Source organism: Apis florea, unplaced genomic scaffold (genome assembly GCF_048593485.1).
Source record: "Apis florea isolate Af1SG1 unplaced genomic scaffold, ASM4859348v1 contig_2291_pilon, whole genome shotgun sequence".
NCBI lineage: Eukaryota > Metazoa > Arthropoda > Insecta > Hymenoptera > Apidae > Apis > Apis florea.
Genome location: NW_028256553.1, coordinates 2,360,485 through 2,385,606, shown reverse-complemented (window position 1 = coordinate 2,385,606; position 25,122 = coordinate 2,360,485). Strand labels below are relative to the sequence as shown.

At 46.0% G+C, this 25,122-nt stretch overlaps 1 protein-coding gene across 2 annotated transcripts in view; it reads left to right on the top strand.

Annotated features, from left to right (window-relative positions):
- The window catches only part of LOC100872881 (uncharacterized), a 112,349-nt gene that overhangs the window by 21,485 nt on the left and 65,742 nt on the right, over positions 1-25,122 (top strand). For both annotated transcript variants that reach the window (XM_086903147.1, XM_012483764.3), the window contains exon 2: positions 4,286-4,321. In XM_086903147.1, the coding sequence (XP_086759273.1) occupies positions 4,286-4,321 (36 nt within the window). The remainder of the gene's footprint in view (positions 1-4,285; positions 4,322-25,122) is intronic.

The window sequence follows — 25,122 nt, the reverse complement described above, 5'->3', positions numbered from 1 at the left end:
TACTGTACAAATGTTGTACAATGCGATCGAGTTATTATTTCATCGTATCTTCGATAGAAGAAGGAGGATTTAACATACTTTTCTCGCTTCCTTTTGTATATGTATATATACAAAGAAATACGATAAAAAGGGGAAGAGAAAAAAGATCACGAGTCGAATTAATCGGCGATATGGAAAAATTACATCACGGGTGGTCCCTAAATGGCACCACCGGCTCGTTCGGATCGGTGCGAAGCTGTCGGATCTCGTCGCGTGGCTAATCGTGGAAATCGTACGTGACCGATCGTCGGCGGCCGCTGCAAAACACCGTGAACGGAGGATCGTGGCATCATTGTCGCGTGTGACTCGCGCGTCGTCACCCAGCCACGTCACTCGCCCACTGATACGCGATTAACGATCAACCGAGTTCGTCGTTCGTTATCCAGCCAGCACGGTTCGTCGACGTTCGTGGGATACGAATTTGCCCCTCCCCCCTCGTGAATAATACAATGCGCGCGAAACATCCTCGCGTTTGAAAAAAAAAAAAAAAAAAAGAAGAGAAGAGAAGAGAAGAGGAATCGCGACTCTGGTCGTCGCTAACGCGCGTATCAAGAGGAATCTTTTGTTTGCGCGCGTTGGGAGCGATTCGGTATTCGAAAGGTTGATGAACGAGCAGGTTTTGATACGATGATGCGATTCCATCAGAGGTAATTACGGCGCGCGGAATTAGAGGTGCGCGATCGTTGAAGATTGCGCGAAATTATGGAACATGGCATGATAGGCTGTTTCTTCCTTTTTTTTTTTTTTTTTCGACCGAGTGTCGTCGTCGTCGCCGTCGTCGTTTCGTTTGTAATGGATCGAGGAAAAGGAGAATGGACGAGGAGGAGAGCTATTATTCGAGTCTAATTGACGACGGTTCGCCCATCGATAATACGACCTAATGATACGACCACCTCACGGCTCTGGGAAGGAGTGAAGGGGGAGCACGAGGATGGATCGTTGAGGAATACAAACAATCGGTAAACGAATTAAATAGAATGGTTATTACCCGAACGTGACCGAACTGTGGCGGAGTCGTCGATACACTTCCGACCGTCGCTCCAAATAACTCTTCTCTCTCTCTCTCTCTCTCCACTCACCACTTCCTGCGAATAATTTATCGAAACGATCCACTTTTCCTGTCTTTCTCTCGCGAAAAGAAAAAAGACTTGCGGATCGAATCGAGGAAAAACCGAGCGGTGGAAAAAGGAAAAATATCCTATAATATCCTTCCTTGCTCTTTCTTGCTCCTTATCTTCCTCTTCTTTCTCTCACGAGGCCGAAAGAAGAATGAGAGAGAGAGAGAAGAGGGGAGTACAAACGCATCCGCGCTCAGGGATGATTAACAACCCGGGGTCCCGCCGCATATCTCCGGACGGTGCTGGCTAATCGATTAATGTACGATATCGAACGCGCGCGTCCCACGGCCCATTGTTTGTTGTTAATTACACTGATACATCTATTCGAGAGCGGGGATCGCCCGCAACGACCGCCCGTCGTCCGCCCATTCTCCGACAGGATTTGAATCTTGATCTTTTTGACACCGTATCGGGACCGCGTCTCTCTTCGTGCCTTTCCTCCCTGGCTAATTGCTATTGCAAAAAAGAAGAGAGAGAAAGAATTATAGATAGAATTATTCTATTCTTTCTTTTGTCTCGTGCAGCAAGGTTTAAATTTCCATCCGTCTTTTACCAATTAACCTAAGATGATTGGTATTAATTGTCGGGTGATTTTTAATCTTGGTACGCAAACTTGTAATTTAATTTCAATTATTCCAATCGAAGGGAGAGATGGAAAGGTGGAACGTTTTCGAAACGTTTGATCGGTTAGATGGATGGATCGAGGATACAGTGGCGCGAGAGTAAAATCGGGCGAGTCGAGTTGTTGAAATTCTCGTTTCGAAAGCGTCGTGGATAAAAGGTCGAACGTTAAAATCGAATTTTTAACGCGAAACGTTGAAAGAAGGATGCGAAGGAGAAGGAGAGAGAGAAGGAGCTGCGACGACGCGTGGTGTCTGTCTCGTTAATTACCCAGTGCGTTTGCCCAGGCTCCTCCTCCCTCTCGAGCACGCCGCTCGATGGATGGATTGCTCAACACTTGTCACGCCTCGCTAATTAACATTCAGTCATCTCCCTCTCGGAAGTCCCTCTTACACCCGGCCCCGCCACGCACTCTCTGACGAAAGAGGCGAGCCGCGGCCAGGTGGAAAGTCGTTTAATATTTATCGACTATCGCGTGCGACCCCGTTGGCACCTCCAGGGCCCAGCGCGAATTAGAATTCGTGGTGGCGCGCCGCCGGTTCGCGGGAATTATTAGAATACAACGCCGACAACCGATTAAACGAAATGTCGTACGCGTTTCGCTTTCTCGCCAACGATCGACGAACCTTGATTTCGGATGGATCTCGTTTCATCGCGGGATTATCGTTCACCTTTTTTCTTTTTTATTATCATTGAACGAAAGTTAAAAATCGTGTGGGTTTTTCTTAAATCGAAGAAGATGTAAAATCTTTTGGAAAATGGTTAAATTTGATTCTTTTGCAAGTAGATTGGAATCGATGTTTCGTTTCCTTTTTTTTTTTTTTTTTTTTTGAATCTGTCATACATCGATACGTATCTCCAGACCATGTAGATTTATCGTTTCGATCGAGCACGTTCGTTGTGCTTGGTTCGTGTATCCGAAGAGCGAGTGTTCAGTTTATGAATAAACGAGAAAGGATAAACAAGCAAGGTTTAATCGCATTTAAATGAATTCGTTTCGAGCATCTTGGAAATTGTCGGTAACGTTATTTATTTATTTATTTATTTTTTTTTATTGATCAATTAAACGGCAAAGAAAAAAAAAACAACAACGACAAAAAGTCAAACAATCAATATTTCTCGGTAATCGGAAACAAATATTGATAAATATATAGAGACGTTTCCGGAAGGTAAAACTGATTTGCATCGCGTGTATGATTTAGTTATTATTGTTTATAAACGTGTTGGACGAATTGTGCGAATGATGAACACGGAAGAAAGATCACGATAATCGTCGAAAGTAAGAGGAACAAAATGTACAAGTGTGCAATGATTCGAACGAATGGTATTGAGAGTCGCTTTCGTTCTGGCCAATGTCGTTGTTCCATCGACGACAGGTTCGACGGAATACCAGATGCAGAATGTTTTGTCCCGTCCAATCTAATCTCCACTTTCGATCGCACTGCCAGCCGGACGACCCTGTCCATTATTATACATCCCTTACGCGGATGACCAGCTACGCCATGTTATTCCTTCAGAGTTATAAGATTCGAACGAACATTTTCTTTTCCAATTTTTCCGTTATATTCATCGTACAAACGATAATTCCTTCAAGTTTCTTACAATTAAAATTTTTCTTGTTCAAATAAATAATTGAGATCACATACTTTTCAGAGAGAAAAATTAAATTTTATCGTTTCGATTAAAAATCCAACGACGAACGCAAAAGTTTGGAAACTCCTTAAACTTTACAATCAAATCCAAACCAAACTTGTTCCTTTTCCACGGCATTTAGACGGATGATCCGATCCGTTGCCACGTTGAAACGTTTATGACATCCGATAGACCTACCACCTCCCATTTAATCCGATCGCCTTGAATCACACGGGTTTACAAGCTCGAGGCTAGGCCTGACCTGGCATCCGTCGCGTCCACGGACACGGATCGGGAAACTTTTCCGCTTTTCGACGTAATTAGATGTCGCGATTCCGCGAAACGTTGAATATTTCACGAGCCTTCCACGAGCCATTAAACCCATTTCCGACCGAGCGTGTGGAAGAAACACGGAGAAACATTGTTTCCTTCGTCACGTATAAATACCATTTCTTCTCAAGAAGAAATTTTAATTTTTCAAATTTGTATCTCGTCGAATGAAGAGATATCTTAATAATCGATGGAATCGTTGAAGCAAATTGCGCGAGCCTCGAGATTAACCACGTTATTACATCCGCTCGGTTGGAATCGAATGGCAACTCGCGTATGCAAATTGAAAAAGGGATAATTACGCGGGGGGAGGGGCTGGTGTCGCCATAAAGGATCGCCACGGTCGTTTTCGAATCGTCTCTCGAGCACGATACGATACGAACGTAATCACACGGCTCAAGAATGCGAATGGAGGAACGAAACGAAACGCAGGTTTTTCCCTCTCTACGATTATTTATTCCTTATTCCGTAAGGATTATTATCGTAGGAACGTTGAAAAAGGGATATTCGTCTGATACGAAATTTTCGTTTTTTCTTTGTTACAGACTTGTGCGAGCAGCCGATCCCGGATCGACCTTACGGTAAGTGAGTCACGCATCATTCTCTTTGAAATTGTGCGTATATCCATCTGCGTAGCGCGCGTTTCTCGGAAGGAAAATGGAGAAAAAGGACAAGAAGTATCGCGGAAACACACTTTTACGGTATCTTCAGCGAGGAGGGGAGGGGAAATTCGCCTTCCTGTTACGCTCCTATTACATTGGACCGATTGGGAGCGCGGCAATTTCATACGATTGCGAAACGATCGCGATGTAACGCCTCCTCCAACACGGTTTCCCTTTTTCCATTTATTTATTACCTGGAAACCGCGGCCGGGTTTTATGCAAACGCGTAAATTAGATCGGATTCCCGGAAAGATCGTTTCAGATAGAAAGTAGAAACAACCTGTGCCCGCCGATTCATTCTACGTCCTCTCGCTTTCGACTCGCTCAATTCGAATCGCGCTTGCTTCTTTTTCTTTTTTTTCTTTTTTTTTTTTTTTTGGAGAAACGGGAAAGCGAAATTTTCCTTCTTCTTTTATTTTGTTTAAGCAGCGATCGACTGGAGAAAAAACGATCGAGATTCGAGAACCCGGGATCGTGCGAAATTTCCTCGCCTCGAATAAATTCCTTCGAAGAATTTGGGACATCATCCGATTCGATCCGATCCGATTCGATTCGTCCCCTTCCCTCCCATTTGGGGGAGGGGGAGGGGTGTCGGCGGAAACCGACGACACCCTTCTTGTTGACATCAAGCCGGGGACGTTAGAGGGAGGTAAAAAGTCACGTTGCATCCGGTCGCCTGTCCTCTATGCCACAAGTCGTAAAATTCAGCGTTATGCGATTCGGGGCCTGGTGTTTTGTCGTCCCTCTTTCGAGATTATGATTACTCCGCCAGCCACCGTGGCTAATATCACGCAATAAGCACGCTGCGGACGAGAGAGAGAGAGAGGGATCGCCCTCCTCCTCCTTCGCTTCTTCTTTTTAACCTCTCTCTCTCCCCCCTCGGTCTCGTCCCTCGTTCTGCCTCCTTTCCGCAGGTATATAATATGTGCCACCAAACTCGGCTCGGTGTAAACGGGTATCCCCGGTGGAAATGCGTGAACGCCACGGGGAGAGGGGAGAAAAAGAGGGAGAAAAAGAAGGGGAGAGAGGTGGTGGTCCATCAAACGAGCCGCAGGACCCTGCGAGGTCATCCTAACTTTCCTGGAGCGACTTCATCTTCACGGTCTATTCCAGAGTTCGAGGACTCTGCTGGAATTTCACCAGTCACCCTCCTCCTCCTCCTCCTCCTCCTTCTGCTTCCCCTACTCCTCCCGGTATCGCGGCTCGCGGCTATAATTTTTATTATGCGCTTTATCCCTCCCGGTTTTTGCAACGACCGGACTCGGTCGCCACTCGTCGAATATTTATAGGTCGATATAGGATTTTACTATGCCTCTTATCTCTCGCGGCTGTAAACGGGGACGAGGGAGGGGAGGATGTTAATGCAACAAATATCGCGGAGGAGGGGAGGCGGGGGGGAGAATTTTCGCCGATATTAAAAAACTGTCGCGTCGATCGGGTGGAGGGGATCGATTAAAGCGCGTTTGTGAAATCTTGTGCCGGGGTCGTGAGATTCGTTTAAAAAAAATAAAAGAGATTCGTTTATTAACCGGTTTCTATTAAACCGAATGGAATCGTTCTCGAATTTATCTAATCGCTGAAACTGATGGTCTTTATTCTCCTCTCGTTTAGAAAGATCTCTCGTTGGCGATTATACACGTACACGTCTGGAAGGACTTTTTTTTTACTTATCGTTCCACGATAATAAACGAAACAGGATCTGGATCTAATCTGTTCCAATTCAACTTCATCGTCTGTATTTCTCAGGCCACCAACCGAGATCGTCGATGAAACGCTTTTTCGATGAGCGATTTTCGACAGGATCAACAGGTCCCTCCTCTCTCCCCCCCTCCCCCCCGGTTATGAGAGTGTAAAACGTTTTGAAGCCAACCAACCAACCCCTCGAGGGGTGTATGATTTCCTCGGCGCGAATCTCGCAAAAGGGGCGAATCTGGTGGTCCGCGGGGGGTCCCCGTGCCGGGATCATCCTCCCTCACCACCCCTCCCCCGCTTCCATCCTCTTCCGCGTCACGTAGCGCATGTCCCGCATGAAGGTGGGGACGGCCCCTACGACCCCGGCCACGGGGGTGGCTGACAGCCGATTAGGAACAAGATGGGAGGGAAACTTAAAATAACATCGCTCGATCATCCAGGGTGTCTTCGCCGACAGCCGACCGAGCCACTCTTGTATTCAACCGGCCTCAATAACCCTCCTTCGCGTTCACGCTCCCCGCGACCTTCTCAGCGGGTATCTTCGGAATCGAGGTCGTGCTACCTACCATCCCATTCACGGATTCGCGCCCTTCCTCCCCCCCCCCCCCCCCCCGCTTTGCTGTATCGTTCATCAATCGAAACGGAAAACGAAGAAAGAGGATGAATTATCTCACGGAAATTATCGGCCGATAAATTATCTGTTTAAACATCTTCGATCCGTTCGGTGATTCGAGTTTCGAAGATGGAATATTCGAAGGAAGGTGGAATTTTTCGAAAAATTGGAAGGAAGGAGGGAAGGAAGGAAGGATGAAAAACTTGGCGGCCGAGTGGAAGTTGAGCACCTCTTCGATGCTCATTACAGTGTGTCCCGCCCCCGGCTGCGGGTAATCAGGGTGTGCGGGGGAGTGAGAGGGCGGAGGCGGTGGGTGACCTCGCCCGGGGCCTTTACCCTCCGCCTCGCCACTCTCCTCTCCGCCGTTCGGCACGGTGGCTGACTGCCTTCCTGCTCGTCTCCTTCTCTCCTCACCTCTCCGCCCTCCTCCGCTCTCGACTACCTGCGCGAAGGTGACGGGGGAGGGGGAGGGAGGGGGGGGGGCCCACCAGCGACTCTCCCGGTTCCCTCGAAATCCAGCGACCTTGCCGGTGCTTTGCATTCGACGTGCATTCCGCAACGAGACGTCCACACCACACCTCCCCTCTTCTCTCTCGTCCCATTTCCTTCCCTTCGCCCACCGATAATTGGCGGAAGTTGTATGCGGGCGTGCGACGATGGCGTGAAACCGATGGAATGCCGCTCCTCCCCTCCGTCGTTTTAATCTGTTCCGCCGATCCTTCGCGGAGATACGTGAGATCCAAACTGTTAAAAACTTGCTGATTACCAAGTTGATAGTTTAAATTTGGGAGTTGAACGTTAAACGGAAGAGTTATTGGTTGAAAGACGAGTGAATTTCGTTTGTTTCGTTTCGAGTGAATTGTGAAAGACTTGGCTGTATGAAAAGTAAGAAATTTCGAGAATGGGCGAGTATTTTATCGTATCGATGGAACACCGGTCCGGTTGAAGAACAAAATGGTGAAATGGTTAGTTGACCGACAAACAATACGAACGCGGACGATTAACCCCGAGCGAACGGTGAACGAGGTTTAATGCGGCGGTGCGGCTGCGGAGAGTTGGTATTTTCAAGATAGGGAGAAGGCCAATCAGTGGCTGGAGAGAGAGAAAGAGAGAGAGAGAGAGAGAGAGAAGAGAGCCACCGGCTATTTGGCCGCGAATAATAATGATTACGGGCGGCACTGTTGGGGCAGGAAATGGCGTTGCCAGATGGTAGGGGGTAGCAGAAGGTGAAATTTCTCGCTCGGCGGTGGTGAACTGTTTACGATTTACGCGATTGGGAAAAAAAAGGACGAGCTCGTGAAACGAATCCCTCCCTCCCGTTTCTCTCGAGAGAAAAGAAGAAAGAAAAAGAGGGAAACGTAGTCGATCGTCGTTTTCTTCTTATAAAAAGAAAAAAGAAAGAAGAGGAAGAAAGAGAAACGATTCTCGACCGTCGTGAGGTCGGATCGTTCGTACGCAAACGCATCTCTCTCTCAGCTACGATGCAAGGATTTTACTGCTTCCACTAAGGCCGGTTCCGCGAATAGCGAGAAGAGCTGGGCTGCTGCCGGCTGCGGTTGAAATTACTCGAATTTTATATGCACGTTGCACGATCGTTTTCCAGGAAATTTTTTACAACACGCCGCATCGTGTTGCGTCCACGATATATACACACTTTTCTCCGTTACGTATCGGAATGCGCGGTGGCGAACACTCGTTTATCCCGTTACAGGACTATTTCTTTCCACGGCAGGCGCAACAACCGACCCCGGTCCCCGGTTTCGAACCCGTTTGATTGGCGACGGCCGAGGAAAAACGCGGCCGACATGCCGTCCAAGGGGACGCGTCTCACGAGTCCTTTGACTATTCCGGGATGGACTTGGCCGACTCGGGTTCAACTGGTCTGGATGCTTAGCCTCGACCGTCTACGGATCGCGACTCGTCTCGCTCGAGTCGATCTTTACGAGCTTCCTCCGCTTCGACCGACCAATAACCCGGCTGAATTCCAACGTCGTCGCGAAAATTCTATTCCCATCTCTATTCCGCCTCCAGTTTCCCGTGGTGCGCGTAAACGATCCTCGATTATCGCGTTAATCTGAATCTCGAGAATCCTCCAAGCCGTTGAAAGCTTTTCTCTGAGGAGATTTTCCACCGAGGATCCTCTCCCCTCCTCTCTTCCTTGTTAACACGCAGGAACGAGAGAGAGAGAATGAAGAACGTTCGTCTTATCCGCGATGGATCTCGGGTTATTCACCGTTCACCTTCGTCACCTAATGTCAGTAATGGCAAGCGTTTAGTAGAGGCTACCTGAAAAAAGGTAGCTCTGAAGAATCTTTTAGAAGAGTCCCGTCCATTTAACGGCCGAAATTGCGGTGTCGTTCGAGAGGAAGAAGTTGGCGAAAGAGGCTGGCAGGGGAGAAACGTTTGAGTTGAGAGAGAAAGGAAGAAAACTTCACGAAAGAAGCGTCCTCCATATTTGTACGCGAAACGGATAAGCGAAATTTTTCGTCGTGATTGAAACGACGAATTCTACCTCGCATTCGTCCGGTCATGTTAATAGGAACGGTGGAGGGGAATGCGGAGAGGTTTAGATCAGAATTTCTTCTCGAAACGCATGGGATGGTTTTTCAATAGCTCCTCTTCCACTAAAGGAGCACACGAATCCGGATTCATGAATGAACTATGCGAGGAGAGGCGAGCAACGAACCGCCGGCAGGACTATTATTTAGCATAGCCACTTTTTCTACCTCTTCGTCCAGCTCCTGTGGCGGCGTTGTCTTTGTATCGAGACGATGACGGTGCGGACTATCTGGAGCACCCCTCCCCCCCAACAGATCTCACAACGTAACTAATGGACGCGGCCTCTTTTCCGCTCCTCCGTTATTATTATTGTTGTATCGGCCCCTGCCACGCACCACTTCTGAATGCTCATCTAATTAAATTGGCCGAGCCGAGGATGAATTCTCGGAAGAATATTCTAATTTCACGCAGAAGCGTGTACACGCACGTTCCAAGAGGAAAACGAACAAAGTCGTTGGAGGAGCATCCGATCTAATTACAACTCCAAATAAAATTCACCGATCCCCATCGATCTTCCCTCGAAGAGAAGAAGAAGAAGAAGAAGAAGAAGAAGAAGAAGACGAGGAGGATGCATCGACAGTCGAAGGGGGTTTCCTATCGGGACCCGTGGCGATCCGTGGTCACGCAGTTGCACGGTGGTTGATCGTAAGCCGGCTCCCCTCGCGCGGACCTCGTACAGCGAGGCTAATCGACGACTAATAAAAGGCGGGCCGAGCGCGAGCGGCCCAGGAGCCCCGGCAATCAAACGAACAATGACACCGCGCGGCGATCCCCCCCGACCGGCGTTGTTGCCACGGTGGACATTGCGCGTGGGATTGCCCTTTTTACCGCCTCCCCCTCGCCCTCATCAGGTGTGCAACTCGCTCGGAGAACGCGTCGATCGAAGCAAGGGATCGAGTTGGAGCATTTCACACGAGCTCGGGTGGAATGCTCGGCGCCATCGAAAATGGAGCCGGGCCGCTCGTTCGAGGCCCACGCACGTGGGAACCTTCGCTAGATCCGCTCCTCTCTTCTTCCGCTTTTGATGGAGTTTTCTCTCTCTCGGTTTCCTTCCTCTCCCCCTCCCCCTCCCCCCCGCCCCTCTTGTATTCGCCGCGGCTTTTTTTGCAAGCGGCCTCTTTTGACTCCGTATCGGAGCTCGGCCGCTCGAAATGGAGCCGCTGGCGCACAGGGCAATTACAAAGCCGAGAGAACGACGGTTGAGCGATCGACGGTAAGGAAACGTGGAGTGGACAGTTCGCGGAATAGGAGAGATGTAAAGGGGGCTGGCAGGAGAAAGTGCGGGGAAATCTTTTATGGGGATAGAAGATGGCGCAAAGGTTGAATCGATCGATTCCTCTCTTTTCTTCTTCTTCTTCTTCTTCTTCTTCTTTTTCCCTAGCCTCGAGAGTTTTTTTAAATTAAGATTATTAACGAACGATCGTTTCGTTCGAATTTATGCAGGGCCGGTGGCTGCTCGACTTGAGCAAAGAGTTGCGCGGAGGCCGCTAAAAGTCGAGCGTGTTGCGGTTTTCGTTCGATCCTTCGATCTCGAACCGCAGAAGGGATCGATTACCGGGCTCGGTCATCCGGCAAACGACTATTAATGATATTTCGCGTCGGATCTGCATGCTCCGACCCTGGCAAAGGAAGCCGACCATCCCCGGCTCTCGTGTTTTACCGGCTTTAAACTTTTAAACGTGGGTAAACACCGCGCAAGATATAGGAAGGCATGGAATAGGCTGCCCCTTGATGTAACCCGGCAATGATGCAACACACGATCGAGCAATCGCCGAACCCCTTTCTCCCGGGGAGACGTGTCGCTCCACCTCCGATCTCCCTATTATTTATTGGATCAGGGATTCTCAAACACTCGACAGACTCGACTTTGATATCGACCCGTGAATTTGGAAAAGAAATTTGTAACTACTGTTGTGGCAATAGAATGGCTAAGATAATCGATACGTGGGATATTATTGGATATTTATTAGGCGAGAAGATTTGGAGCGCGTCGGTTGTTTCGTATCGAATGGCGGATTGCGTAATGCCGTTTAAACACACGATGCACACGGGGGTTCCACGGAGGATTAAAAAGATCGGGCCTCGGAGTTTAACGGCGGATCGCACGAACGGCAGATACACAAATCAGGCCGTAAAGCCGATCAATTAAACGGCAGGCCGCCGATCTGCCGCGCATTATAACCGGTAATTATCTGTAATTAAATATTGGCCCGGCTTCGAGGGGTGTGTTCGCTCCTCGACTTGTTTCTTTCCTTCTCCCGCAGCCATATCGCATACTTTTATCGTTACTTCGAAACGCATTCGCTCGATTGTGAGCAGTGTTGAAAAATTCATCTCTATCTATATTGATTTTGTATTGTAAGTTGAAAATCGAGTTGTTATCGTTAACAATAATCCTACGTGATCTTTATCATTGAAACGCGTATTAATAAAATAATTGCAGCGATGGAAGGAATGGAGAATAAAATTAAGAATTATATGGAAGATACTCGGAAAACGTGATCGAGCTGGAAAAGCCGCTTGCTCGAACGAGGGGGCGGCGAAGGAAGGCTCTCCGTTTAGGCATCGCATGACGTTCGTCTATTTATCAAGCGGTATCATCATTCGCCTTTCTCCACCGTGATGCCGCCCCCTACGGCGATTTAATCTAATTTGTATCGCCCTTTGTTAATCGCAGCCGCGCCGTTCGGGCCCCGCAAAATTCCAGACCCAAATAAACTACCGTGTGTCCGCGTCGTGTCCCGACTCGTCATAATAAACGCCCCCTTCCCTTTATTCCCCAATATTTAACGCTTAGGGATCCACGCCTCCACGCGTGGGATAAATAATTCGAAAATTAATTCGTTATCGGTACGCGTCATTTACTCCGACTCAAAATTTCTCAAAATTTCAAATTTCCAGATCGAATTCCGTGAGATATAAATATACTCGTAATACAGATATACTCGTAATAAATTGCACCCCTTTTCGTTTCTCTCCTTCGAAAAATTCGAAACGAGTTAAAACCCCCTCCCTCCAAGTTCGACTCGTTGCTCCACTTAGGAAGGGATCCGACTCGGCGAGTGCACGACTCGGCGCGGTATCGCAGAAGAATCTACCCTCCTAGTTTCGCCATAAATCAGCCGCCGGTCTACCCGCAAATCAGGCTCAATCACTCCGTCTCGATAGCTCGATCGGGGCACTGACAAGCCGCTGCTACGCCGACAGAGGAGAAGCCGAGGAGGAGGAGGAGGAGGAGAGGCTCGGGAACCCCGATGGGTCGGTCGGTCGATCGATCGATCGATCGATCGATGGATCAATAAACCACGTGGATGGAAACGCGTGTACTCTCACTCCCCTCCGCTCCCCTCCTCTCCTAGATCCCGCTGGCCGACATGCACGTGGGTGTAATGTACACGAAGAATCGGGAGGGAGGACTCGAGGATGCGCACACATATTAAGCAGGATTATTTATCGGCACGGCGTGCAAGCCCTTGATTTGATTTAACAAACAGCGCTCGCTAACAAATTGATAAGCGGTCGCGGTCGGCGAAGATCAGAGGCCGATCGAACAGAGGCCCCTCTCTCTTTCTCTCTCTCTTTCGTGAGAGGCGTGTGCTCGCGAAAGGATACCTCTCTCTCTGTCTCTCTCTTTGGCCAGGGTCAGGGCCGGACGCCGTGGTCTCTCTATCCGCGCCTCTTGTCAGCCCTTGCGCTTCGTGAGAGGGCGCCATTAGCATAGGGGGACCCCCCACGGCGTGCGCGGGGCCCGCTGTGGTACACCACCGGTACACATTATATAGGTGAGGGCTGATATATAAACCGGCCTCATTGATTTATGGCTCGAACGATTCCTTTAATTATAATACGATATTTATTCAGATGAGCCGTGGACGCGAGTCGACGGAGTCACGCTGCTATAATGCCGCGATACGACCTCCTCCTCCTCCTCCTCCTCTTTCGCGATTATTTTCCTCCACCCCCGCCCTCGGGGTGTGGATCGGTTTTCGTGGAACGATTGCGACGATCGCCGCGGCGACGAGATTAGGTCGTTGTCGAGACCGCGTTCGATTATTGTTCTTTTTTTTTTTTTTTTTTTTATGGATGCGTATTCGATTTTTTTCTGACGAGTGAAAGAAGAGATAAAAGATTTTTAGTTTTCTTCTAAGCAAGTTCTTATATCGAATTGAAGATCGATCGTAAGGAAGGTGGAACCGCGTGAAAATCGTCGTGCAACGATTCTCGACGAGATCTTTGCGATTCAGAGTAGGAATGCAATTCGAAGGATGAAGCCGTAGCTGAATCGTGGCCTCGCGATTAAGCTCGTACGTTGTAAACGCGGGCAGCAGTTATGCGATCCCGAGTCATTCCGCGAGCGTTTATCACCGATGGCATCGAGGGGAGATTCGACGCGGATCGGTGGAGACCGAATGGATCGCGTGGGTGGAAGAAGAGAAGAGAGAGAGAGAAGGACATCCGTGGTAGCGGACGAGCTTGTTCCCATATGTAGGATCGTTCGACTCGGCGAAACACGTGTACGATAATTTCCAACGTGCAACACGAGACTCCCGATATTAATCAGGATTAAGAGGATTTTTAAGTGTTTACGATCGCGTTCCATTGTAACGTGTACGTTGTAACCATTTTCGTGACTTTCTTTCTTCAAATTTTTTGAATCGAAATTTGATTGGTTTGTTGGAAGCCTGGCCCATCGTAATCCGTGAGTGGGTCTGATCATTTTAGATGAGAGGAATACTTGAGAAAAGGAAATTTATCAAATCGTGTGACGTGGTTAATTAAAATTACATCGAACGACACTTTAATATTTTAATCTTCCCTTAATCTCGCGGTGCGACGAGGTATACGCACGGCAAAACACACAGACGCAAAAATTGGCGCGCGGTATAAATCAAACGCTGCGCCCTCGCATTCCCACTGTGGCGGTGGATCGATCGGCATTCGTTCCGCGATACGATTCTCAGAGGTCCACGATGAGAGACGTTTTAATCGTGCCGCCTAAACATTCATGGCTCGTCACCGGGGGCCGCCATTTTCGTGCACTATTTCGTTTTTTCGAACGACCGAAAGTCGTTTCGGCCGATTCGATACTCGGAATCGTTCCTTCTCCAAACGAGCGCGCCCGTCTACCCGTATCGTACGAAACCACGACAGGAGCCCGAAGCCCTTCGAAAAATGATAAAGTATAAAAAGCGTGCGCGCATCCTTCTCCTTCTCCTTTTTTAGCGCAGCTTTAAAAATCATCGGCATCGCGATTTTTAGCGGGTAAAAATGGTTGAAAGGAGCGAGAGATGTGATTAAGAATGGGTGAAATAAGGGTCTTACAGGTGGCGTTGTAGGGATTGCAGCTGGCCCATTCATCGGCGGACGTATGCGGCTGTTGATCGAACGGGCGGAGGGAAGAAGGACAATGCGATTAATTTTAAAACACGAGCCGCGAAGGAGAGAGGAGGAAGAGAAAGGGAGCATACCCACGAGGCTTCGCGCAACGTCGTGGTCACGTGTGCATAATTAGGGACGAACCGATAACGGCCCGCAACGCTTGTCAAGCGGTTAAGCGTTACCCGGGGCCACAGCCAGGTGGACTAATGATCTCCTTGGGCAACCTCCTCTCTTGGCCATCCTCCTTTCCTTCGTCCATTCTCGCATTATCAACCGCGTTTCATTGTTACTACCCACCCTACTACACAACTTCATCCGCCTCTATTCGCTACCATTCTCGAGGACCTGATGATCGTCCTCGAAGAATCTGAATCTCTCGTTCCTGAATATGTATTCGTCGGAGGATTCGAGAGAAGCGATCTTAAATTAGTATCAATCAGTTTAAAAGTCTTTGCGAAAGATTCGTTTGATTAGGATGTTAGGGAGGGAAGGATTTGACAGTTTTATTAAAAAAGAAATCACAAACACATCGTGAACATCGTCCACAAATTGTATATAACTTTTTTCCCTTTTTTTCGCGCAGAAGACCATCGATGTTGTTTACGCCGATGTTTTATCGATCGATATATTCCGCGGGAATTGGAGGCAAATTACGAAATTATTTTCACTCGTTTATTTACGCGCAGGTGTAATTAAAGCAAGCGCACGCGATCGCGCACAATCCTTGAGATGGGCGCAACATCGGAATTGCGTGCGTCTCGGTCCGGTTCGTCTGTTTCTGTTTCTTCATTGTTCGCCGTTTTCAATCGCCCCAACCGCCAGCTGACCGTCGTTTCTTATTTCCTTTTTTTTTTTTTCGCGTCCCGTCTTTCGCCACTTTCCCGCTTTTATAATAATGTTTCCTGAATCGTGAAAACGATACAAGAACGAGAGTTGCCAATTATCTCGGTCGTACAGCGTAATTGCTGTAAGAGGCGATCCCCTAATGGGGCTAATTCACGCGATGGAATTTTCGATTATCATATGCAAACAGGTGAATGGGATTCTAAACGTTCGCGATGCACGTTTGCCTGATTGATATGTTTACGGAGTGGTTACCCTGGTTAGATGGGGCAGCCACCTATATCCTCTCGCTCGATGATTTAGGGGCCGTATATTACCGGGCCCCTTGGCACCAACTCGTCGTCCACTACGAGTCCGTGTATTGAGACGTTCTTCCCGCCTCGTGGGAGAGTAGAGAAAAAAGAAGAAGGAGGAGAAGAAGAGGAGGAAGAAAAAATCGAGTATGGACGACGGTAAGATTTAAGAGGAGGGGAGAGGGGAGTATCGATATGAAAATTTTATTGAGAGAGTTATTGTGAGCGTATGAAAGGATTGAATATAACGCTCGTCCAATCGTTCATTACACGGCATTCTTGCCGATTCTATCCGTAAAAGATCGTTAATGGGCGTTTCATTAAAGCAGGGAGTGGTAGAGGAAATTAACACGGGGTTAATGATCGTTATATTCCTTCTCGGGAGAATGCCGGTGTTTCGAAACGTTAAACGATATCGATGGGGAGAAGAAGATTGGTTTGGAAATTTTTTTTTTCCTCTTTTTTATCGAATTCAAAATTTTTACATTCGTAAAATTATGACTAAACAACGGATCATACATACATTGGATTTCGATTTGATTTATTAAAGATTTAACTGTGAACGTTAGTTAAATAAAATTCTGACCGTTGTTCTTCCTTTCCACCAAATCTTCTTCTCATTTATAGCGGAACATCGCTCGTAACTTTTCGTATAACGATATTTAACTTCGGTTTTTAACTTAATCAAATTCCTACTTTTTTTTAAAAGTTGAAATTTCTTTCTCATGGAGTAGAGTATCTTCGATATCTTCATCCAAATTATTATTTCCAAGTAACATACACGAGTCAAAAATCAAGAAGCAGATTGCGCTCGACAAATATTATGAAATCGGCGTACGATCTTTTACGGATCTAGGGGACCCTAGCGTTACTCTAGTTACTTTATACTCCGTTGAAGAGATACCGTGGCGCTCACGCGGGTTATGACACTCGTAGGAGGTCGAGAACAGAGGTTGTTCTCTCCCGTGGGTTGAGATGGATAGCTCTGCGAAGATACTACGCCGCGATTGGCCGGCTGTAAACCACCGTCGGAGAAGCACCCATACGGATCTCGATCCGTCCTCTTCCGCGATCTGGACCGATCCGCTTCGCTTTATCGCTCGTTCCACCGAATGTCAGGCCTCGTCTCTCCCCCATTCCCTCCTCCAACCGTGTTTCTTACGAGCTCCTCTTAGCCAGCTGCGCTGTAAGTACGTAAGCGGTTACGATTCCAGACCAAAGAATTTCCCGTTTTTTGGGAATTGGATCGCGGGGATTGGATCGATGAGATTCCTATCGCGCAGCCTCATCCACACTTCGCTCTAGCTCGTTCGATAATATTGCCATGCGTGTGAAACTTGAGGATTCGTAGGTGAGAATAATCAGACTCGTGGAACGAGAAGTACATGCAAAAGTGTGTTTAGTATCGATTGATGATGCTCGATACTCGAAGTGAAAAGTAAAATGATCGAAGCGAATAATTTTTTAAAAGAATTTTATACATTGAGAAAGGATCGAGAGTACAATTTTTATCGGTATGTCGAAAGGTATTAATAATCGGTACTTTTGCAAAGGATTGACCAAGCCACGGGACACCGGCCGATTTACTTTCGCCGATCATATTTTCTTCGAAAGTAATGCTTCCCGTATCGAGATGTAGTGTCGCGATCTACCGATAAATAAGCGATCGTGTGTGCGCCACTACACACGGATCTAGGGGCGAGTCTGCCCACCCACGTGCACCAATTCGCCCCGATACACGCTACGTGAGCACGCCTACGAAACTCTGGATCCGAGTCAAGATCATTGTCGATCCAGGTAAATCGAATCGATACGATAAAGTTTTTTCTAAATTTTCAATCTCACGTCGCGCTAATTCACGGATACATGATCGATATTTTTCGATAATTTGATTCGATGGATGGATACGAAAGATTTTTGAAGCTTTCGATTTTATATATCGATGATCAATCGTATCTTAAATTATCTATCGAAGAATAGACGAACACTGTTCGAAATTTATATAATTAAAATCCACAACGATTTTCAATGGAAGAATTTTTCATCTTCTCTTAAAGAAGCAATCTATCGTGTAGAAATGTAGAAAGAATGTAGTTGGAAAGAGTTTGATATATTTCACGAATGATAAGATAATCGTTAAGTAAGTAAGTACGTACAATTCACCTTGTGTATTCTAAAAATCTGAAACGGCGGAAAGAGAAATTTGTGCACACATAAAAATTTTCAGATTCTTCAACACTTTCTTTCAAGCTACCGGCTTGAAGAAGAATAATTGTTTCACGTTTTCTTGCGTCCAAACGCGTGCAAAGTAATGCATATTGCACAAGCATCGTGAAAGATGAGTGATTTAACTGCATCGGGAACTCTGATCCGTGAGAGTGTTCGCGTAATAGAAATGGACGATAGCGAATAAGAAAGTTGAAAACTGAATGTTTCCTGGTTACAGAGTCGTACGAGTCGCGACGCGGTAATTATCCGTGAATAATTAACACGTATGCCACTGTGGTTTACGTTTAACGTATGGCGGGTATGCAGTCAAGATAATACACAAATCGTTATGCAACATCGTTACGTTGATCGTCTGGTAGTCGCATGCTAATTAGCGAAGGAAGTCGCGTTACTTGTACAAAGCGTATGATAAATTGATCGGACGGATAAATCGAATCGATCCTCGGTTATCCTCGGCATGCTAAATAGCTGCTGCGGTGAAAGTGAATTTTATTAAATTTCGTTATAATAATAATAATAATAATTACAAGATAATTTTAGAAGAAAGAAATAATTTTATTTTATTTCTCAGATAAATTTTGTTTTAATTATACAGGAATGGAAATATTAATAGTAATATGAAGTATGAAATATTCTTTGTTGAAGCATAAAAAGTATAAATCAATGAGAATCAATAATATTATTAAAATTGAAATGTTAAAACACGGGATTGTAATATTTATCGATTTATTATATACAAAATATAATTACACAAGTATTACTCGATTCGATAAATATTAATAATTTGGAAAACAAACCAATTGTGTTTAATTTATCGTAACGAATTAATATTAATATAATTCAAGAAAGAAGAGAAATATTGATCCGAAAATTAAATTAAATCTCAATTGCAACAACAATTGTATTATTCGACAAATGATATATTACGAAACGAGAGATATCGATACATAAACGAAATATTTTACCGTAACAAAGGCGCGCGCTCGATTCGTGACTTCCCCCACCATACTTTTGCCCGCACGGCAATTCGTTCACCTTCGACGTAAATATTACAATCATTCCTCGGCCGAGACGGAACGTATACGAACGGAAGTTTGCGAGGTGTCCCGATTTCTCGGCCGTGTGATAAAATAACTAAAACAAACACGGGGGTGGGGGCGGTACCGGAAGGAGGGGAAGGACGAGGCCGGAAAGGACGTCACGTGCGGGACCTTTGCCAGTTACTTTCTCTCCCTTCGTCGAATTCATTTTCCCTCTCTCGGGCCCTCTCGCATCCCACCCGCGCCTGCACGGGACTCGTCGCGAGCAAACAACCTCGAAATTCCGTTGCCTGATGAACGCCACTCGTTTGTTTAGTCCCTTCTCTCCACTCCGTTTCTTTCTTTTTTTTTTTTTTCGATCCGTTTGCGTTGTTTTCCTACATTTCTTTTTTTTTCTTCTTCTTCTTTTTCTTTTTCGTTCTTTTTCGTGATTCGAAGAGATTATTCGATGGAATATTTGCCACGATTCGGAGATCGTGATCGGTTCGATACTTTTCGATTTAAACGGATGCGAAGAGTTTTTGGAAATTTGGAAAAGAACGGAATCGAAAATATCTTTTATTTATCTTCTTAGAGGCTGCGAAGATTTCAATGAAATTTTTTCGAAACAGAAGAATCCGAATAGAAGATCTTTGTTGCTATTAATAGAAAGGAAATCACGATCGTCTGGAATTTCTGTAGTTCGCAAGAAAATTTCCAAGGAGAGGGGGAACGAGCTGCCAGGAGCAAGAGGTCGCGTTATTTTCCATCCGAGCTGTGGTGATCTCCGAGCTCGTCGAGAATAATCTGTGGAGAGAAAGTCGTACGAACCGAAATTTTCCCTTTAAAATGCGGAATGGCCGAATGGAGTTGGCTGGTCGATATAGCGGTGTTCAGGGGCGGAATTAAGGGTGGCGGCCGCCTTCCCCCCTCGAGGACCCTCTTCCATTCAGTCTCGTAAATAGCTGCCGTTTCTGAAAGACCTTTCTCTCCCCCCCTCTCCTCCTTCTCTCTCTCTCTCTCTCTCTCTCTCTCTCTCTCTCGCTCTGTTGCTTCTTTTCTTTCGCCCACGCGAACACCGTGTATGTTCGTGCACCTTGCGAAAATTTCCTCGGTTCACCGAACCAATTGAAAAAAGATCGAGAACTCGATCGTTTAACGTCGGATTAATCATTGGCCATCCAAGCTTGACGCTACTGTTTCTTGGATTTCGAAAAATAATTCGAGTGGAATCGACGATGATGATTTTAAGAGGACGGTTAATCGATTACTCTTCCGATAATTCTTAAATTCGAGCAATAGTCGAATGGATCGCCGAAAGAGAATATTTTTGAGGACAAGAATTGTTGTCCACGATTCTTGTTATTCTTCTTCTATTATAAAAAAAGAAAGAAGAAATTTCCTTTCCCTTTTATCTCTTTATATTTATATACTTCTGTTCAAAACGAGGAATCGAATCTAATAATACTTACATGGTTTCATTGGCACGCGGAACGAGAAAGAGATGAAATTAAAAGAAGCGGAGGACCCCTTCTTCTTCGAGGATGGGCAAGGTTTAAGAAGCAGAAATTGCCCATTTTCCGTCGCCGGTCGAAATCTTTTGGGGTAATATTTACCTTCGAATCATCAGAGGGAGGGAAAAGACGACGACGACGACGACGACGACGACGACGAAGAAATAAGAGGAATGCGCGAAGGGGAGGGGGCCGAGGAAAGCAACCCCTTTATTAGATTACTGGACGAGTGTCGCAGCATGGCCACTCTTTGAGCTCTCGCCGAGAGGACCCTCCGGGCTTATTGTCTCGTTTCCACGGCCTCGCCCTCGCCACGTCCGAATCTATTTATTTACGCACTTTTAAGGCGCCAGCCGACCAACCACCACCGCTCAAAGACACTGCAAATTGGCTTCGAATTGATTTCCAACGCTCCTTTCCCCCTTCTTCGATTCGTTTTGCAAATGGGAAACTCCGTTGGGAGGGTGAATGGTCTTGGTTTGGGCGTAAAAGAAGAAAGGAAGGAAGATCGAATCGCGTCGATTCGATTCTTCTTTCGAAATTTCTTTCGAAATTAATCGAGACAGAGGTTGTTGGCGTTAGAGAATCGGTGTTTCGTTAATAATCGCGCGATATGATTGGATTTAGAAACGGAGGAGGATTCGAAACAGCCGTTCCATTCTCGAAAATCGTAGTCGTTGTGTTTGGTAAGAGTTACGGTGACGAGGCTACGGTAATGATGGGGCAGCTGCACATTGTTGCAACTATTGTTCGTTTCGAATTCACCCTAACTGAATTTCTGAAAAGTCACATTCACGCTCGCACGTGCTACCTCGTCGATTCAAACAGACGTCCTTTCCTCATTATCAATTCTAATCGATTTTTCGTATCCATCTTCTCCATCCCTTTCATACCCATTCGTTTTACACTACGAATTTTATACCGGGAAAAAAAACACGTGAAATATCGAGTCGAGTTTTCAATCTCTCGATAATTCTCTCGATCATATTCGTAAAATCCAATTTCGAAACGATCCCTCGCGTGCATCTCTTGAAACACAGACGATAACGAGGACGATCGTCTCAGAGAACGGATCACTATCCTCGATTCACCTCTGCTCTTAATCCCTTCGTGGCATGAACGCAACAGTTTCGTAAAATCGAAGAACGATTCCCCGTTCTTCGAAGGGAAGGAGGGGGAGGGGGGGGGGGAGGGAGAGGGAGGGGGATCTGGTTGATCCTGGCTTAGGACCACGCCGTTTTCACGTAATCGTGAGGGAGGGAAAACGTGAATTAGGGGTGGTTTATTTTTATTTCCTCCTACACGCGCACGCGCACGCACACGCACACGTTGAAGTGGTCGGATGACGAGTGAATGACAGGACAATGAGCAAGGTCTGATGCACGCGAACGCTTTATGACGATTCAATATGTTGGATGGGGTGCACTCTCAATGCATCCAAATATCTCGAATTTCTCTCCGTGGTTTATCCTCCTCTTCGGAAGTGTTTCGATAAAGGCTCGAATTCATTTACATTCGGAAGTGATCGTTGAAGTGATCATCGATTGAGAGCGCCGACTCGGATCGGTTATTACGGAAATTCGATCGGAGATGGCGCTTCCGCCCAAACGTTATGCGTTAATTGGTTATTGGACGGAGAAAATATCGTTTCGTATATCCTTTTTTTTTTTTTTTTTTTTTAAAACGAAACGGAAATATCTAATAACAATTCGTTTATTCAAGTTCTTTCTTTCTTAGTTAAAAGTTGATGCAAGTCTGGATTCTTTTCTCTTTTTTAAACTATATAAAAATCAGGAGAAATCGGGAGGTATTGGATATTTCGACGGGAGGAAAATTTAATTATTAATAATGTAAATTACACTTACATGCTTTCGAAGAAAAGGAACGATCCTCGTCTTCCGATAACAACCTCGATCGCAAGAACGATTACGTGTCATCTACCACAGAGAACATTCTCCTTCCTGTTCAAGAGCAAAGATGAAACTAGCCAAAACCAACGACGATCAACAAGAAAGTTCATACACGAATAGAAAGAGAGAGAGAGAGAGAGAGAGAGAGAGAGAGAGAGAGAGAGAGAGAGAGAGAGAGAGAGAGAGAGAGAGAGAGGTCCATAATGGCGCATCACCAAGGCCGGGTCGATGAAAAGGGAGGGGAAAAAGGAAAAGAAAAAAAAATCAATTTCCAAGATCGGGGCAACTCGGTGGCATTCATCGCGATACTACCTTCCCATGACCTAGAAAATCGGGAATTTCTAAAGAGCGGAGGATTTGCGTTCAAAAAACAGACGGTTTTCACCCCGTTGCGACCCTCCTTAGCATTCAACCCCCTCCTCCACTAGGTTTCTCTCCTTTTTTTTTTTTTTACGCTGAATCGCTTCTTCTACGCCACTTCTCCACTTTTTCCCTCTTTTTTCCCTTTTTTTTTTTTTCTCCCCTGCCTCATTGAATCGAAGACTAACCCCCGGAATTTTCGAAGAAAAACCCAGTGAATATGCAGGATATGCATCATCCCCCCTTTGATTTCATCCCTCCGCTGCGAGATGATCTTCCGAAATCAGGAAAAAATTTACCTGCCCTACCCCCGTCATTTTGCCATCGAGCGATCACGCGTCTCTCTCTCTCTCTCTCTCTCTCTCTTCGTTTCTCTGTGCGGTTTAAAGCGAGTCGTTTAAGGGAGGAAAAAAAGCATGCGACGTGCAGCGTCGGATTTCACCCCGAACCAACGTTTTTTCACACAGTTTTTACGTGGAGGAGCAAGGAGGGGGGGAGGGGCTCGATAACGGCGTTGGTTGGACGATTTCGAACCAGACACCAGATTCCGTCCGCGTTTCTAACGAACGTTCTCATGGCTTCTGTTCGCGGGGATTTGTTTCGAAAATAATAAATCACGAGAGGAAAAAAAAGAAAAAAAAGAAAGAAAAGTTGCAGGTAAGATTGATTCGATTTGACGTCGTGTACAACGTTCGGCGTTCTCGAGGCGTGGTTAAGAAGAAGGTTTAGAACTTTCTCTTGAATTTCTGAAATTATATTTTCGAGTTGATTCGAGAAAGTTTTGTTCGTTACTTTTCTGGTGATAAAATAAAGAAATGTTTGTGTTGGACGATCGAGTATAGTGGGCCGTCGCAGAGATTTTCGAACGGAAATGTTCCCAATTCTTTCTCACGGATTCTTATTCGCCCGATGAATATTATTTTAAAGAGACGAAGGCCGTAGATGAGAAAAGATCCCGTGTAGATACAAATTGTTGGAAAGAAGAAATATAGAAGTAATAAAGAGGAACTCTGAAAGGCTGTTGCCAAGTTGAAACAAGAATTACCCGGTTTTCGGTCAGGTGGGAGCCACCGAGACCTCCCCAGAGACACGCTTCCTTCTCCTTTTGTCCGTGGACGAAACTTTCGAAACCACCCTTCGATTAATCGCTGCGGTATACCCACGCGCCATCCAAGGACAATAGATGGAGAAAAAAAGAAGAGATATTCATCTGAAAAGCGACGAAACGATTTATTTCGGCTCGAAAAATTGATTGATATCGACCGATCGCGGTTTCTTTCATTCGCGCGCGATTGGAATTAACAATTCAATTGAAATTCGAGAACTGGAGGATTCGTCGATCGATGCCGCTAGATAAGACGATCGAAAGATTACGAAACACGTTTAGGAATTACAGATACATCGAGTCAGCCAACGAAATCGACGAAGCTAATTCGTCCAAGTGATACATTATCCATTTTCGTAAATCTTGGACAAACGAACGAACGTTAATAATTCAAAATTTCAGATCAGAGCTTTACAACATCGAAATAGATGAGCAGAAATTGCAGGTGATGTTAATACGAGAGAGTGGAAATCGACACAACACGTTGCTCCAACAACTAGTTATCATTAATCATGGAAAACGAGCAGGTATCGAGCGATCAAGTTATCGATACGATTCCGTCTTTCCAATTCGTCCATCGAGGTTATCGATACTCTACAAGTTTACCCGCTCACCGCTGTTTGATTTATTCGACATTACTCACCACGCAGATAATCTTATTGACTGTTAAAACATGTAAAACGGAGGTGTGCCTCGACACACCGTTATCGGTCTCGAACTCACACTCGCTGAAACCGGTTTATCGCCGTCCATTGTAAAGCTCGATGCGTGCAAGGATTACGGGCTCGCGAGCGCGCCGCTCTTTTCGGAAAGTCGAGGTTCGGGGCCGTTTCTGGGTCGAGTTTTCCTGGCTACCATTTTATCGAGGAGATATCCAGCCTCGAGGAATGTCCGATAAGAATTTTTCGGATCGTTTCTCGAGAGAACGTTTGTCCCAGAACGTTGTTGAAACGAGTTAAGTTGTATAACACCATTTTTATGAGTTATTATAGTTGCGCTGGAATTCCCATTTCTTCGAATGCTTGGATTAAGACCGATTTTTTTAAGGACTTTTGAAGAGGAAACGGCATCTGGTTAATATCGATCAATTCATTCTAATTTATTCATTCCAGCCAAACTTGGGACGATACTCTTTAACGAGCAGGCAGCTTTTTATCTTTTCATTCCGTTCCAACATTCTTATCTCGACTTGCAAAATATAGAA